This window comes from Xenopus laevis, chromosome 5S (assembly GCF_017654675.1).
Source record: "Xenopus laevis strain J_2021 chromosome 5S, Xenopus_laevis_v10.1, whole genome shotgun sequence".
Taxonomy (NCBI): Eukaryota; Metazoa; Chordata; class Amphibia; order Anura; family Pipidae; genus Xenopus; species Xenopus laevis.
In genome coordinates, this window is record NC_054380.1 from 43,401,377 (window position 1) to 43,419,998 (window position 18,622).

Sequence of the window (18,622 nt, forward strand, 5' to 3'; positions counted from 1 at the left end):
TTTAAAAAAGCCTTTGCGTGCAATGTAATCTAATACACAAATCAGCTTTGCATCGCCCCTGCGATAATTCTATAGCATTTGTTTGCTTTTAACGGATTGTGAGGTCGCAATATCAAAGGAACAGCATCTTTCTCCTCTCTGCTCATTGCTAGCAGCCTGAATCTAAAGAGTGACTTGATCTCCTTTGCAAGGTTTGGAATTTGAATTGTGGAGGTAAACTGGCTGGAATAGTCTCTAGACAGCTGCCTCGGAGTTGACATCTAATCTGCCATCTGATTGGTTCCCCTCTCACCATTGGGCATTTAGCACTGCTGATGTAAATAGAAGTGCTGAGCAGTACAGTCACAAATATTCCTTACCACAAATAATAATCGAGCAGCAGCAGCAGCCACTGACGAATGTAGTCTTCTCACATTGTTTCTCCTTCCCTTGCTGTTTTTATTTGGGAAATCGCATTACTTGGCAAAGAAAGGGAGCTAGGCATATGCCTATATAGTATTGCCCCTCAGCTATCCACAGTCTCTTTATTATTTTCATTTTATATTTTGGGGCTATATTGAGGCAATTTTGTGCTTCTTTTTTATCTGGATGCTTCTAGCACTCAAAAAATAAACCTTTACATAAAAAATAAATGCAGCTTTATTAAGGTTGGAACAGTGTTGCTGGTTAGGAAGGGGAAACTCTGCAGAAACTCTGTAGAAATGCAGATTTTTTTTAAATACAATTATTATACTAGAGAAATGAACCATTTGGGTTATTTTTGTAAATAATGTAACAATTTGTGTTTGCAAGTTCGTTTCCACAATTGAAAAGACCTTCATACAAGTAAACACAAAAAAACCTTTTGATCTTGCACTGGTAGATTTACTCTTTATAGATCTCCCTTCATTTTGTTGAGTAATGCACATAATGGGGGTTTATACATAAATGAAATAAGAGATGAAGAATGATCAGCCATTTAAATGGCATTGTATGTGTGTGTATAATATGTTTGTGGGTGACACACATACACCATTTATACAATTTCAATTAAATGTTGTTTCTTGTTTGTGCAAGAATAAATATTCTTTCTCCTGCAGCTTGTTTCCTCTGGAAACCCATTATCCAGAAACCTCCAAATTACATAAAGGCTGTCTTCCATAGACTCCATTTTATCCAAATAATCCAGATTTTGAAAAAATTATTTACTTTTTCTCTAATAATAAAACCGTACCTTGTACATGAGCCAAATTATTTTAATATTTATTGGGATCAAAACCAATCTATTGAATTGATTTCATGTTTGCATGTTTCTAGTAGAGTTAAGGTATAAAGATCCAACTTATAAAAAGATCCTTTTTCTGGAAAACCCCAGGCCCCGAGCATTCTCGATAGCTGTGCCCATATCTATACTGTCGTAATATAACAGCAGAATATTGTTTAAAAGGAAATTATACACACTCAAACAAATTAATCTAATTTTTCTCAGAGTGCTCTTCTGAATACTGTTTTAATGTAATTGATTTTAGTTTTTATGATATTTAGCAGTTTTATATTGCAAAGATTATACATTTGTAAGTGTAGTGCTTCCTCAACATAAGGATAATTTAGCGAGAGGTGTTTCCTGATGCAAATGTATGCAAAGTGATGCCTTCTGAATGCATCACTTTGCATATAATTGCTAGCCCTTCTCACCATAACCAGATTTGGCTCCCCATTTTGCTACTCTCCAAGTCCTACCTCTCAGAAGCCATGTTCCAATATCTTGCACTGATGAGATCTAACAAGATTGAAACAGGCTGTCTGCAAGTTTAGATATATGGCTCTGAACCATTAGGCTGTATCTGTGATATAAACCAGCGGTTCTGGATGCTTAGTTGGCCAAAGGGACACAAAGGAGTGAGTTGCATGTCTCTGCCCATGATCCTTATGGGAGAATTAAAACTCATTTTTGGTATCTAGGCAGTGCTGTGTATATGGCATGAGACAAGTAAATACCTTCTGATTTCAGAAGGCTTCAATTTGCTTATAATTGCTAGCTAAGGGCTTTTTGGCTCCTTTCAGCCCTTCTCACCCTAACCAGATTTGGCTCCCCCTGATGCAAATGTCAACACTTCCTGCATCATTGACCCTTCTGTAACCCAGGCAGAACAGTAGGGGGTGCTTCTTACCTGTTGTTCAGGCCCTAAAAATGGGACCCAATTTGCTTACAGTTGTTCTCCATGATCTTCTTTAACATAATGAAGTAAAAAAAAAATAAGGTGCATAAGTGAACTGTAACTAATTGTGTCACAAAACTGATTTCCAGACATAACATACATTTGTGAAACCCTTGTTTAAATGGCATGGGGAATGGCAGTTCATTATCGAGATTTGTGGGTAATGTTTTTTTTAGAGAGAGATCCAATGCCTGTATTTTTCCTACATATTTTCTAAAGTACATAGTGTTCAATATAAACTTTTAACCCTGTCACCAACTTAGATTCTACATTTTCGACAAATGTGATTACAGCCTGCTATGAATCCGTTTCTGCATTCAGAATTATTTGCTATGGGAAGAAATGTATTAATCGGTGTCCTATCCACAGTTAAAAAAACACATTTTCTTTAATAGGTTCACAAATAGGAAGTATTAAACAGCTGCGTTATCAAGGTGTTTGTAAATTCCTGTAGGATTTTTTGGAAACCACCATGGCCTTCGAATTGTATAACTGATATAGGGAACGTCAACACAAGGTCTTGGTTCATAAACTGGTTGTTTTGGGGGGGGGGGTTGGTATTACACAGATTGCATGACTGAATCCAGTTTTTATTAGTTGCCTTCAGCAATGTTTGCTTTTGACCTTCAACTTTTGTAAATCAGATTATTTTAGTGGTGAATGTCTACTTCTCCTGCATGAATCTAAATGAGGTAACAATGAAGCAATCCATACAACTAGCTAGAGCAAAGGGGCAAAAAGGCCTACCTGTGTGTATTCTGTAATATGTCTATTCTGTATATGTTGTGTGTGTGTGTGTGTGTGTGTATATACTGTGTGTGTATCATATATATATATATATATATATATATATATATATATATATATATATATATATATATATATATATATATATATATATATATATATATATTTGAGAAAGGCCTTGGATGGGCCGAAACGTCAGATTGAAGTTCTGTTAATAAATGATTATTTTATAAGTCCTGAGAGTGAAGTATGATGCTCTGAATTACGAAAAAGCTGTCCACATTTTTAAAAATTATTTTATTTTCCTCTGTAATAATAAAGTAGTACCTTGTACTTGATCCAAACTAAGATATAATTAATCCTTATTGGAATAAAAACCAGCTAATTGGGTTTATTTAATGCTTACATGATTTTCTATTAGAATTAAGGTATGAAGATCCAAATTACCGAGAAATCCATTATCCAGAAAAACCTCAGGTCCTGAAAATTCTGAAAAACAGTTCCCATGCCTGTACAAAGTTTCTGTATATTTGAACTTATGCAGAGTACAGCAAAATGTGGCCTTGTATATATTGAAAGATATCTGCATAGACAAAACATTTTGCAAATGTGTGCATTTCTTTCTTTAAGCAGGTGGCTATTGTGATGGATTATTTTATTGCCTGTGGCCTCGGTCATAGAGTGTTACAGTGTAATTGTGTATACTAGCATAAAATGCATCAGGCCATTTGCAAAAATGAAATGAGACAGCTTTTAACATAGCCTGGTTGTGGGATACCTGTTAAACTTTTGCATATAAATTAGTGAATGCTCCAAAAATTGTGTCTATGACACAGGGCCAGATAATTACAATCATAATGGCACAGGAAGTTGCACAACTGTCCTATGCCACATGGCTAATACAATAAAGTTATATCCTCCCAAAAACTTTTTGCAAAATGGAAGAAAGTGTAATTCTAAGTAACAATAATACATTGATTTGTTAAACCTGTTTAGTGTTTTACAGTCATTTGTAAATGTAATTGCTTTTAAAAACAGCATGTGGATGTTGTGTTCTTTGCACTGCTGGTTCCGACTTCTGCGACAACATAGCAAAAGCAAGCTAATTAACAGGCGTGGAAGGAGGAAACTGATTTCTGCTACATTGTTTTAAGAGTCAGAAACAGATCTGAAAGGGAGAACCTCCCTGTGTGAATAATGCAGCCATGCCTTTAGCATAAAGATGAATTTAGCATATATTGTTCAGTGGTATTTAGGGAGCTCTAACTACACACCAAGACTGGGTGGATTTTTTAAAGGTGTGTCCTAATTTCTGAGAAATCATTTTTTTGGCCTATTAAGATTCATGAGACATAGCCATTTAAATTCTCATATTTTACGCCATGCTCATAAAATACTTTCACACAACTTTGTGTCAACATAAATAAATACGTGTCAGAAATAAATACATGTACAGTGATATCCTGTTCAACCATCAATAGTTAAAATGCTTCCTTTATTATCAGTTGCTGTAGTTACTTATTTTTAACGGGAGCATTTCCAGCGCTAACCTCTTCTACAGACGTGCCGTGACCTTCACATATGCAGATTAGCCATGTGTCTGTTTGAATTGAAACTCGCTGCCTCAGGAAGAGGCTTTTTTTTTTTTTTCCTTTTTCTTTTTATTCCACTGCGAATCTGACAGCCATTCATCCCTGACCTGGGCAGAGGTAATAAAAGGAAATTGGATTCAAATGGAATGCATACAGATAATACAAGAAGGCAAGCTACAGGAGGAAGCAGCTCCCCATCTGGCTACAAAGAGAAGAGAGAAATGTGATATTAATCCATTACTGTAACACGTTCAATGACTTGGAATTAACCGAGCAATTTTTTTTTTAACAGTATAGATCTTTTTTATTGCTTTGTTTTTTTTAATACATTTTTTTTAAAGGACAGATATATTTTTTATTATTCCCAAAAGGAATTTCTTTGATGTCTTCTGGATTTCAAATGAAATAAATAATTTGTCTCCTGTCTGTATTGTGACTGATAAGAAAAATCAAAGGACTTTAACAATACTGTATTTAAGGTTAATCTACTCTGCGCAAATGGAAAGGGGAACTTTCTACAATTGTTTTTGGAAATGAAATGGAGGCGTGACTTTATGGGAGTTATTTATCAAAATCCGAATTTTTCTGATTATTTAATTAAAAAAGTCAGATCAAAGTAGAATCCACAATTTGACCTTATTTATTATTAAAAAAGCCAAATTTAATCGGATCAGGGCGATAAAATCAGGCAAAAACCAAAATCTTACAATTGTTTCAGATTTTTTTCCAAATTGCTCGGCCCTTTTCTCGAAAAGCCTGCATTTTCTGGATTTCTACCCGAAATAGTTGGATTTCCAGAATAAATCGAGCGCAGACCACAGAAACTTCCAAATAGGATAGGGACATTGACTTATACAGTATATAGTGATTTGTGAAATTGACAAATTGAAACGCACTGAAGTCAATGGCCGTCAAAATAATTTTGATGTGCGTCAATTTGAACACAAGCAACAATTTTTATACGCCGCAGTTTTGCAAATTAATTTGCTTGCAGAGAAATGCAGAAATTCACTGCGAATTCGTGTCTGTCTAATTTCTTCGCCCATCACTACTTATATACCTCAGCAGGTCTGAGATGGCTGATTTTCAGATTTAGACTTTTTGCAGCCTGGGGGTATAAATCTCGAAAAATGTTAGTGTTTTTTTTTCCACTTAAAATTCGGATTTGATAGTAAAAAAAAAACCTCACATTTTTCTAGTTTTTAGCATTCCGAATAAATAACCCCCTATGAGTGCAGTTTGGGAATATATTAAAAGTTATTTTTTTCTTATTTGCTTTTGTGAATAAGAAAAATTGTACTTTTTATATTTAAAACTCCTTACTAAAAAAAAAAAATTTTTGTGCAACTTGTTTTTTAAGGAAGTGTAAATAAAAGGGCCATATGCAGTCGTTTGCAGCATAATATCTGAAGAATACAGTTATAGGATCTATTATCCAGAATGATTTGGACCCAATAGAATGGTTTTGCCACCAGTGTGGATTCATACAGCTGACTATAAAGTGCTGTCTTATTGTTACATAGAAAAAGGAAATTATTAAAAAAAAAAAAAAAAAAAAAAAAGAATAGAAATAATTGTTTAATATGGAGTCTATGGGAGATGACTTTCTGAGCTTTCTGGATAATAAGTTTCTGGATAAATCATCCAGTACTTGTATTACATTGCAAAAATACTTTTTTTTTACTATTTATTATCCTTATTCCATTTGACATTTTTACATTTTCCCAGTAGCATCACTTGTTTATAAAGTAAGTAAGCAGTGTTTACAACATTTATAAGGGCATGTATACACAGGGAAAAACATCATAACAGTGCATTATTAGTTGTCATGTTTTTTATGCTTATTGTAGTTTTGCTAGAAGCTTATATTTTTAATGCAAGTATATATGTACTTATTATGTCTGCCTAGAATTTTGTAATTTAAAAAGAAAATTGCAGTCATACAAAATTAGTATGTTTCAATCTGAGAATTGTTAAAGTGCTTAATATTATAGTATAGGTATGGCATTTGACATATGTCAAAATATATATTTGATATGACATATCTGGAATTATATGGATTTTTGTGAATAAGGGGTCTTTTTATGATGTGGCGCACCACGTCTTAAGGCTATTAAAAATATTAAATAGCTCAAACCCAGAAGGGTTGTTAAGCCATAAACATGGCCTAGTTCATATGAAGTGCAGTGTTTTCTATGATTAATATAGAATAAGGTATAGGAATTATATATTTTAACTATTTAAAATCCTCTTGCTTTATTTTAAAACTTTCTGGATAATATGTTTCCAGATAATAGATCCCATAGATCCAATTGGGAACTCTGTAATATATGGTACATGAGTGGGGTTAGTGGCCAATAGTAATGCCTGCATGCCATATACCGATATACCTTGGTTTTCATTTGTTTGATTTCATTTTAAAGATATAGTAAACGTTTCAGTCAAATGTTGCTGGCTTTGTAGCCTTCACCGAATGTTTACCTTGAACACTTGAATCTTTGCATGGTGGGAGTGGAATCAAGAGTGCAGATGAAGTGCCTTATCACAGACACAGTACTGTGTTTACTAATATTGGATTGTGTACAGTAAGAGTTTTGAGAACATGCATCTCAAACATACCTTCCAACATAACATAATGGAAATAAAAAGAGGGACAAGAAAGTTGGCGAGCGTAGTGGAGCAGAATTTTCGACCACACCCATTTGTGTTGCCACTCCCCCTAATTACCATGTTAATTTTACAAAATTTGGCAGGTTATGAAAGTTTGAACATATTTCTGTGTTTTTTTGCTTATGAAGGTGAATTGTCCTTTAAGCTGTGAGTCTAACTTTACCCAAGGGACCTGTTATCATATATTGTTGCAATTACTTATTTGCTTATCTCAAAATTGTTACAAAAGTATCAGCTGTGGCTGTTCTGGGCTCTCTGCCAAAAGCCAATTAAGTTAGAAACGTTGTTTCTTTTTCTGGCTGTTCAGTGCAGAGAAAAACGGGACTTTCCCGTGCAAATGAGGGACTGCAGGTTGAGCTGTCAAAAGAGGAACTGTCCCTCTAAAAACAGGACAGTTGGGAGGTATGAATATTCATATAGTGCACTGATAACACACCAGCCAAAATCCTTTTTGATGGGAACTTATCTATTTACATGGACACACATGATGAGCTATCTGATCTTACTCTTTCTATTTGTGCCTGGGTCGTATCTACTATATTGACCTCCATGTGTCAGTGTCTAGGGAGGCAGATTAAGTTGGGGGGACGGCCTACAGATACCTACAGTATATGGTAAACAGTAGTGATTGGGAATCTGACCCCTTTGGGAAACGGCAACAAATTCACCAAATGCATTGAAGTGTATGGGCAACAATTTTTTTTGTTTGACTAGGAAACAGAAATATAGCAAAAACTGTAATTAACCCGCTGTCGCTGGATACTTGCTTTTAAATCATGTGCCAGAGCTGATGGGGGGAGTTAAACTTGCACTCATTAGAAATTAGCAAATTTAAAGCAAGTATCGAATCTGTCCTGTGTGGCTTTGCCGAAGAAGTCCCGAAAATGCAAAAATATCTGCGAAACTGCAAAAAGATTGTGAAACACATTGAAGTAATTAAACACTTTAAGTTTTTTTCAAGCGCAACAATTTTTTTCTCGCTTCAAATTCTTTAAAGTCAGACGACATTTTTTTCTTATGGCAATTTTTTTTTTTGTCACATGATATTTGCCGCAGTTTCCTAAAAAAAAAAAAAATTGCCAGATGTTGAAGTGCTGGACTTCAACTAATTCTGGAGTTATAAAATAAGTACTCTTTTACACGTCTGCGTTTAAATTTTAGTGATATAAAATTGTTTTTTTGTTTTTTTCCCCCACTTTTATAAATAGGCCCCAGAAATAATCTACATTTAAATGAATCAAATTTATGACTGTTATTATTTTTATGTATTTTAGTGACATGCTGAGAACACGAGTACAGCATGTATTTGTCTGTAATTTTGCCTTTGTCTTTTTTTATTTTTTATGTTTAGAACAGTTATAGGCAGGTGTTCACATACATCTGTCAATAACCTTGATAACCACAAATCTGAGTTATTGTAGGACGGTGCACTTCCAACAGCCTGTCATATGTGGGATGTTGGTGGATGGACTTTTCCATAAAGAGTTACTGTTTTTGTTTTCATATTACATGAAAAGAGGAAAACAGCACAAGCAATGAAAACAAAGATGTATTGAAATTTCTTAATTTTAAAATGCCCTGCATTTTTATTGATATTAGTGTTATTGTTGTGACGCCCCGTTTCAAAAAATGATGTCTGAAATGCAGTGACCGCTACTGCCTCCAGAGAATCAATCAGGCAATTAATTGTGAAATGAAATGCTGATTATACAAAGCTTTACTTGAGAGGCCATGTGATTAGAATCAATTTAATTGACTAATACAGGTGGGACTTGATTAATAATTTGATATAAATGGAGAAGATGTACCACTGGCAGAACTAAAAATGCATTATTTTGTCTGCATTGTAAATGGGGAACTAAACATTCACTTACCAATATTGTTGTCTTTTGCTGAAAATGTGCATATTTCACATAGATTTTTAAACTGCTTGATCAAAGCTTTGTATAATATATTCAAAATAATTTATGATTGCACATTGATGTGTGTGTATATGTAATTATATTTATGGAAATAAAGTTACATTATCGGGCAGTAATTTCTTATCTTGTGTATTTTCTTACACGTTGGCAAAATATGTTGGCACGTGAGAACACCTCTTGCAGATTTTCATTTGTTTATAACTTTAGGAATATTTCCTATAAAATTTAACTGGTTTGGACACTGTTAATTCTGTCATTAATTCAGTGAAAAGGTCTTGATCATTTTGTTTGGCTTTGATTCTTTGTTCCATGTACAGATTTGAACAGATTACTGGTCACAATTACAGTAGGGCTGTTCCCTTTACCTTCAGTGACATAATGACCATGTCATGCTATTTGTGACATCATCAGGTTGGTGTTGGAAAACCCTCTGTTTAGGGCAATGTTCCCTCTGATTTCTTGGCCATGCGAGCAAAATTATTTTCTGAAAAATTCTTTGTGCGCACAACAATTTATTGTGTGCTGGCCTCAGTGGTTTAGGGTTGGGTTTGGTTTAAAAATGTTCTGCCTTGTCCATCTTATTCAACCATGCAAATAAACCCTGCTTTAATTACAGAAATACACAATTGGGATTGTGGGAGCACTCCAAGGCTAAAATACAAGTTCAATGGAAGTGCTACTAGTCTTGCCAATTTTACCAAAAACGTACAAAAAAGGGGATTAATCAATGCACATTCCCCTTTCCGTAAAACTTGAATGAGGGAATGTACAGTTAGCTCCATAAATATTTGGACAGACAACTTTTTTTTTTCTAATTTTGGTCCTGTACATTACCACAATAAATTTTAAATGAAACAACTCAGATGCAGTTGAACTGCAGACTTTCAGCTTTAATTCAGTGGGTTGAACAAAAGGATTGCATAAAAATGTGAGGAACTAAAGCCTTTTTTTAAAACATCAATTAGTTTCAGGGGCTCAAAAGTTATTGGACCAGGAGTTCAAAAGTAATTGGACAATTGGCTCAAAGGCTATTTCATGGGCAGGTGTAGGCAATTCCTTTGTTATGTCTATCAATGAAGCAGATAAAAGCACTGGAGTTGGATTTAGGGGGGTGCTTGTATGTGGAAGATTTTGCTGTGAGCAGACAACATGCGATCAAAGGAACTATCCATGTAGGTGAAACAAGCCATCCTTAAGCTGCAAAAACAGAAAAAACCCATCCGAGAAATTGCAACAATATTAGGAGTGGCAAAATCTACAGTTTGGTACATCTGGAGAAAGAAAGAAAGCACTGGTGAACTCAGCAACGCAAAAAGACCTGGTCGTCCATGGAAGACACCATTGGTGGATGATCGTAGAATCATTTCCATGGTGAAGAAAAACCGCTTCACAACAGCCAAACAAGTGAATACCACTCTCCAAGAGGTTGGTGTATCGATATCCAAGTCTACCATAAAAAGAAGACTGCATGAAAGTAAATACAGAGGCTGCTCTGCAAGGTGCAAGCCACTCATACGCATCAAGGATAGAAAGGCTGGATTGGACTTTGCTAAAAAAAATCTAAAAAAGCCAGCACAGTTCTGGAAAAAAGTTATTTGGACAGATGAAACCAAGATCACCTCTACCAGAATGATGGCAAGAAAAAAGTATGGAGAAGGCATGGAATAGTTCATTATCCAAAGCATACAACATCATCTGTAAAACATGGCAGAGGCAGTGTGATGGCTTGGGTGTGCATGGCTGCCATGCCATGATGGCTGGGATACTAGTGTTTATCCATGATAACAGAAGCAGCCAAATTAATTTTGAGCTGTTCAGAGACACTGTCTGCTGAAGTCCAGCTAAATGCAGTCAAATTGATTGGGAGGCGTTTCATAATGCAGATGGACAATGACCCAAAACATACAGCCAAAACAACCCAGGAGTTTATTAAAGCAAAGAAGTTGAATATTCTTGAATGGCCAGTCAGTCACCTGATCTGAACCCAATTGAGCTTGCATTTCACTTGTTGAAGACTAAACTTCAGACAGAAAGGCCCACAAACAAACAGCAACTGAAAGCCGCTGCAGTAAAGGCCTGGCAGAGCATTAAAAAGGAGGAAATCCAGAATCTGGTGATGTCCATGAGTTCAAGACTTCAGGCTGTCATTGCAAGCAAAGGGTTTCAACCAAGTATTTTCAGTTTTTTAATTTGTCCAATTACTTTTTAGTCCCTGAAATGAAGTAATTGTGTTAAAAAAAGGCTTTAGTTCCTCATATTTTTATGCAATCTTTTTTTTCAACTCACTGAATTAAAACTGAAAGTCTGCAGTTCAACTGCATCTGAGTTGTTTCATTTAAAATTCATTGTAGTAATGTACAGAACCAAAATTAGAAAAAAAATTGTCTGTCCAAATATTTATGGAACTAACTGTAATAAAAGTTGCAAAGAGAAAATCAGTTTGCACAAATAAGAATGAACATTTAGCAGTGTAGTATTCTTCCTTAAATGATTATTGCATTGCGAATTTTAATTGTGCACTGGTTATACGTGCTAGAAGGTGTTGTAATCTTTTTGGAGTAAACATAACTTTTTCTGTAAGAACTTTTATTACATTCACTGTAAAACTTCTTTCACTGTCGGAAGTGGTCACTAAACAGTTTCCAGGTTTGCAAAAGCTATATTAAATCTGCTCAGAGTAAAATATGTTTGCACAAAGGCATAACTTTTTCACATTGTGAATATTTTTCCATTTGACTTTAACTGCATTCCTACGTAAGTCTGCTAAAAAATCATTCAAACAGTACCCAATATTTTGTTTTGCCACCAACACGGATTCATACAGCTTAGTTAGGATCAAGAAGAAAGTATGGTATTATTAATAAATAAATAAAAACTAAAAGGATATTTATGAACATTACTTTTGCTTAAACTATATTCTGTGGGAGATGACCATCTCCTAATTCTGTGCTTTCTGGATAATGGATCCTATACCTGTTTGTGTTATTATTATTATTAATAATAATAATATACATGTATGAGACCTGGCGTTTTCCAGATTAGGGGTCTTGTCATTTGCATCACCATACTTTGCCTATTAAAATTTTTTTTTCAATATTTTATAAACCCAATAGGATTTTTTTGCATCCAGTAATTATCATATATATATCATATGTTATCATAGAAACTAATCATAATTTAAGATCAAAGAACAGTGTGTCTGGCAGAGGCTCAATGTAAAAAGTTTGTGCCACTGTCAATATTAGGATGGTTTTCCCTACCCAGAGAGAAGGATGTATCTGCCCAAAGCTCCAATAGGGTAAGCATTTTTAGAGTAGGAGGTTCTATGTAACCTTCGCTCCTCTTCTGTGATATTTCCAGTGAGTTTGGTTCAGTTCAGGAAACGTTACCTTATACCTTTAAAATATGCTTTTGTCCAACATGTAGATCCCTTTATTATAAAAGCACATTATATTACATCTGCTGCTTCTTAAATTCACAAGTGCCCATTATATTAATCTTTTGAAGAGCAAATATAATTTCAGGGACTTTACTTATGTTTTGCTGCATACTGTATGTGTACATATTTGTGAAAGTATCCTTCTGTTTTATTAACATTAATGAAATGGTTCCTGTAAGCGACCTGGAGAACTCAAGAGTAGGAGAGTTAACTAATGAAAGACCGAACTGTCAAAATGTTTAGCACTGTAAAGTGCAAAATGCCAGCTAGACCAATGCCCATTCTTGCATTTCAGTAGCAGCTGTAAGACAGAGGCCTGACTGCAAGGTTTCACAACTCAAGGCTTTGTTATCAGTAGAAAACAGGTTTGTTCGATACAAAGGCAGACGTTTTGGCGCATGTTCAGGTTCACACAAAAGGCTTGTTGTACCTGGTAGCCTCTGGGATTCTGCACATGAATACCTGTTGCAGTACAGAATGCACTGGCTATGCTACTGAGCAGAAAACACAAAGACATCTGATCTGTTTGCTTTGGGGTGAACTTTCCTGCTTAGCTTTGCATTTGGAATGAAAAATACGAGGCAGAAACCAGCTATAAATTTATGACAAACTGGCCTTTCCAGGTGTCAGGTGTGTAGGCTAAAAATGTTATAAGAAGCAGCACATTGAGTTTGTAATCTGCTTCATAGAAGAGCATCTCATTGTGGTGGTTGTATTTTGTGTTAGGCTGTGGGGTGCCGATATTTGTTTTTAGGAGGGTTTATTGTCCCTTCTCTTTCTTGCTGTTTTGACTGCTATGGCTAGAGTAAGAAATCTCCAAGAGGGATTCTGGTGGTATGTCACAATCAAACCTTGATATTGCATCCCCACATTTTACATTTCCCTGGATTTGTATACCTTTTTTGTGGTCCCTTTGAAAAATGGAAATTTGAGGTTATGTTTTAAGGTGGCCATAGATGCACAGATTATATTGTATGAAACAATTTTTCGTACAATAATTGGTTCGTGTATGGTGGCAAACAAGACAACCGATATCAGCAGAAGACTTGGATATCGGTTGGCTCGTCAATCGGGCTGGACCGAAAATTTTGATTGGGTGCCTTTGTTTGTGCTGAATCGTCAGATACAGGTAGAATTCCTAATTAAACCTAATCGTTTGATCCTTAATTGGTTTAATTGGAAGTTGCCAGTAAAATGATTTGGGGCCACCATCCACCAATATTTGGAGCTCACAGACAATCTGGGCCAATGTAAAGGTGACATCAAGGGACATGCTCACGGCACTGTATAATTAAAAGCTTTGCCATAATGTTTTATGTCTTGCAGTTCTAAGATGTCTCAAAAACATTGATTAATTGATCTGTAAGCAAGTTACCAGTGACAGTAATCTGCAATTTGCTGAAAAAGTACAAGTGAAGTTCAGGTAGCCTATTCAGCACTGGACTGGTGAGCAGACAGTTGAGTATGATGTTTGAGGTTTACAGTCAAAAAGCAGATTTGTGTCTCTGATTGTTATAAACATCTTTTAAAATTAATCTGAATTCTTATTGCTTTGCAATAGGGTAGCCCAATGGATCCAATGACAATGAAGAGACCTCAACTTTATGGAATGGGCAACACTCCTTATTCACAAACACAACAGAGCAGTCCTTACCCTGGCCAACCATATGGTTCTCCACAGAGATATCCAATGGGAATTCAAGGGCGTACCCAAGGTGCTTTAGGAGGAATGCAGTATCCACAACAACAGGTTTGTGGCTTTAAATTTTTTTTTTTTTTTAATTCAACTTTTCTTTTATTGAAAAGAATACAAGGTACAAAGTGCAAAAACAATTTCACATCTTATCAAATATACATGTCAGAATAAAGATTTTAGTTATCCCATTTTCCTACCAAAACTATCACTCGTTTATGACCAATTGAGGTAAATCATTTTAATACCAATCAATACAATCTCACCTATATAACTTAATTTACTGCAAATCTGGAGCTGTATGGGTGGATATGGAAATCTGATGAGAAGACCAAGGCTTGTGGCTTTGAATTTAATGTACACTTTGGTAATGCAAACCTTTTACAATGTAACAGTAATTACAGTGAAATGTGTCCAGCACCAGCCATTGCAAAGTTACACATGTTTCCATACTTACTTTAAATAAAAAAAAACCTAAATTAAAGTGACCATTCATCTTAAAAAGGACAACTTGCAGAATAGTTTTTTTTTCTCCAGTTTTTAATTTTTTTGTTGTCTTAAAGATAATCTTCTTGTGGGCTGCTGCACCAATGCAGAGAGAGAGAGAGTACCCTTGAGAAAGGTCAAAGGTACTGACCTATACTGCAACTTTCTATAAAATGTACTACTAAGAAACATGAATGAAGGATAGATGAGTTGGCTTAGGACATTTTTCTTCACCAACACATTTAAACGAATTTGGGGATTATTTTCAGAGGAAACAAGGAAAATTAAAACACCACCTTTGAATATTCTAATTATAGAAAATATATAGAAGTTTGTCTCTATACTGCCCACTTAGGTATGCTAAATATTCCCAAGAAGTCATTTTTTACACAAATATCGAAATCGTAGCTATCCATGTTTGGTTCTTGTGAGGTAGATAATTAGATTACCAGTATGCAACCCTCTCCCTTTATCCTTTGTTGAGACTGTTTTGTTAGCAGGAGTCCATTGTGATCTCTGCCATGGTAATCTAATTATCTACCTTGCAGATACCAAATATAAAGTAGCTTCAGTTTGCCTTGTTTAGCTCAAGAATCAGAAACGTTTCCTGATTCGGAACAAGAACTATTCATTGAACTCATATTGAAAAAGCAGATGAACTGCCACTTTAATTGCTGAGTATCACTAACAGAGGCGGGCCAGGCTTGCTGGCCGCCCTAGGTAGACCAGCCAGCCAGATCGCCCCCATCCCCGTCGTGCATGTAGCTGCTTTCGCACGCATGCTCGGTAGTGGCATCAGGACGTGCCGGTTTGGTATACGCGTTTGCGCGCACATGTGCAGTAGAGGCTTTTGCACACATGCCCATAGAGATGTTGGCGTGTGCATGCGCCTAGAGGCGCAGTAACGGCGTGGCAGGTTCAGTCTAGGGGTAGGAAGAGGAGAAGAAGAGGTAGCTGCTCAGCACCCCCCAATTGTTGCGCCCTAGGCAGCTGCCTATTCTGCCTACCCCTAGTTCCGGCCCTGATCTCTAATACTAGATTGTTTATCTAGAACAATTATTTAATATGTTTTTCTGCTAGTATCGGAGGGACATCTGAACCAGAAAAAAAATAGGACTTGGCTGTGTCCCTGGCGTTGGGACCTTGCTCATGCTAGGTGCCTTCTTGGGTTGCTCAAAGCCTTATCAGAATGCTTTGGGTAGGCTTAGTTGTGTTGCCATTTAGGGGGTGGACAAAAATTCCATGAGAAGATGACTTTTTCTAACTGGTCAGCAACCAGGGGTCATTTTTTTGTCCACAGTACTGGCTTTTTGGAGGGATCCAGAGGTTTTTAATGTAGTTCTTGGCAGAGCACTCTCTTATAAAGATGGATCAGAATGACTGTTGTAATCAGTGATCTGTCATTAAGGGGATTTACCCTGGTAAAAATAATATTAACAGCCCCTGCAAAGCGTATTATTATTTTTATTATGTATACAATGATGACATATTTACAGGGCACTCTGCAGAGATTGTGTATCATTCATATCCATAAGTAACTTACTGTAGTCTTGGTTGGTTAATGTACACAACCTTATGCAAATAGGTTGTTAACGTGTCTTTATGTTGTTGTTTTCCTAGATTTGTTAACCTTGTACATTTAAAAAATTTCCTCTGGAGGATTCCTGAATTGGGTTTTAAATTCAGTTGTCTGCTAAAGTGACTAAATCCTTGCAAGCTATGGCCTTGGCCAAACACCCGACATAGCTTGTAAACTTTATGGTGCTCGAGGAGAATTTCTATGTTTAGCGCTATCTATAAATTGTAACATTGTATAAAAAAATTATTATTAACACGTTTATAAAGCACCGACATATGCCACTGTGCTGCATTCACGATAGAGAATGTAATGTTGCTGTTTAGTTATATTTAAATTAAATACCTCATTGGATGTTAGGCAGGGGAAGGTAACCAGTTGCAGTGTACAAAGTATGCTAGTCATAAAAAATATTCTACCATAAGAACTGTATATGCTGTACCAATTTTTTTTTCTTCAAAAAGGTAAAAGTAAATAGTTTTTAGTGGTTGTCTATCAAATACTTATTTAGGAAGTGATTTCTTAGAACGTACAAGCCTCTACCAAATTAGAATATATGGTGATAAGGATATCATGTAGCCAGCCGTATAGCTCTTTTGTTCAGCAGTGGCTCTTATGTTTAGTGAATGACCCCCTTGGTGTGTTGTTAAGTTATATTCTATCTCTGAAAAACTGTGTAAGCAAATCTCTCGACCTTCAGCCAGATTGTTTTATTTACTAACAGAGCCATTTGATGCAGTACCTTAGCAGCCTGGATCTACCCAACAGGGAGTACTTTATTCTATGTATTATTGCAGTTGTTGTTTTTATTATTATTGTGGCTGTTACAGCTCCTTTTCATTATTCCAGAGTGCTACTTCATAGAATGTTTCATTAACTTGTTGTATGGGGCTGGTTCTATAAAAACTGGAGTTAAAGCTAGATCTTTCAACCTTTCTTTTTCTTTATCAGTAGTAGGGATGTAGCGAACGTCGGAAAAAAAGTTCGCGAACATATTCGCGAACTTGCGCAAAAATGCGAGCGGTTCGCGAACCCCATAGACTTCAATGGGAAGGCGAACTTTAACATCTAGAAAAGACATTTCTGGCCAGAAAAATGATTTTAAAGTTGTTTAAAGGGTGCAACGACCTGGACAGTGGCATGCCAGAGGGGGATCAAGGGCAAAAATGTATCTGAAAAATCTGCCTGTGTGTGCTTGGAAGAGATAGTGTAGGGGGAGAGCTGTTAGTGATTTCAGGGACAGATGATAGTAAGTTTGCTGGCTAGTAATCTGCTTGATACTGCTCTGTATTGGAGGGACAGAAGTCTGCAGGGATTTGAGGGACATTTTAGCTTAGGTAGCTTTGCTGGCTAGTAATCTACTGTTCTCTTTAAACAACTGCCATACGTTGACCTTGTAGGCATTGTTTGCCCAGTTTTTTTGGACGCAGCCACTGAAGCACAGTTGCCAGAAAAAATATGCCATATAAATGCTGAAAATAGTCATTTTTCGCCATACGTTGACCTTGTAGACATTGTTTGCCCAGTTTTTTTGGACGCAGCCACTGAAGCACAGTTGCCAGAAAAAATATGCCATATAAATGCTGAAAATAGTAATTTTTCGCCATACGTTGACCTTGTAGACATTGTTTGCCCAGTTTTTTTGGTTGCAGCCACTGAAGCACAGTTGCCAGAAAAAATATGCCACATAAATGCTGAAAATAGTCATTTTTTGCCATATACGTTGAGTCAACGTATGGCAAAAAATGACTATTTTCAGCATTTATATGGCATATTTTTTCTGGCCTCTGTGCTTCAGTGGCTGTGGCCAAAAAAACTGGGCAAACAATGCCTACAAGGTCAACGTATACACTACTACAGCGGTGGATACGGATTACGTAAAATATATGAATGCTGCTTGAAAAAAAGTAACTCAAGTGGTTTTTCTAGAGACGATAATATTATCAATATTTAGACAAAATGTGAACAAGGTCACACAGCTCGATGGCGGGTTGAAGAAAACAGTGTGCAAATAATGCCTACAAGGTCAACGTATACACTACTACAGCGGTGGATACGGATTACGTAAATATATGAATGCTGCTTGAAAAAAAGTAACTCAAGTGGTTTTTCTAGAGACGATAATATTATCAATATTTAGACAAAATGTGAACAAGCTCACACAGCTCGATGGCGGGTTGAAGAAAACAGTGTGCAAATAATGCCTACAAGGTCAACGTATACACTACTACAGCGGTGGATACGGATTACGTAAAATATATGAATGCTGCTTGAAAAAAAGTAACTCAAGTGGTTTTTC

At 36.0% G+C, this 18,622-nt stretch overlaps 1 protein-coding gene across 6 annotated transcripts in view; it reads left to right on the forward strand.

Moving 5' to 3' along the window:
- Nucleotides 1–18,622, forward strand: part of arid1b.S (AT-rich interaction domain 1B S homeolog) — a 237,567-nt gene that overhangs the window by 3,142 nt on the left and 215,803 nt on the right. For 5 of the 6 annotated variants that reach the window (XM_041564452.1, XM_041564455.1, XM_041564453.1 and 2 more), the window contains exon 2: nt 14,130–14,318. The exons of the other annotated variant lie outside the window; for it this stretch is intronic. In XM_041564452.1, coding sequence (XP_041420386.1) covers nt 14,130–14,318 — 189 coding nt within the window. The remainder of the gene's footprint in view (nt 1–14,129; nt 14,319–18,622) is intronic. 6 annotated transcript variants of the gene reach the window in all.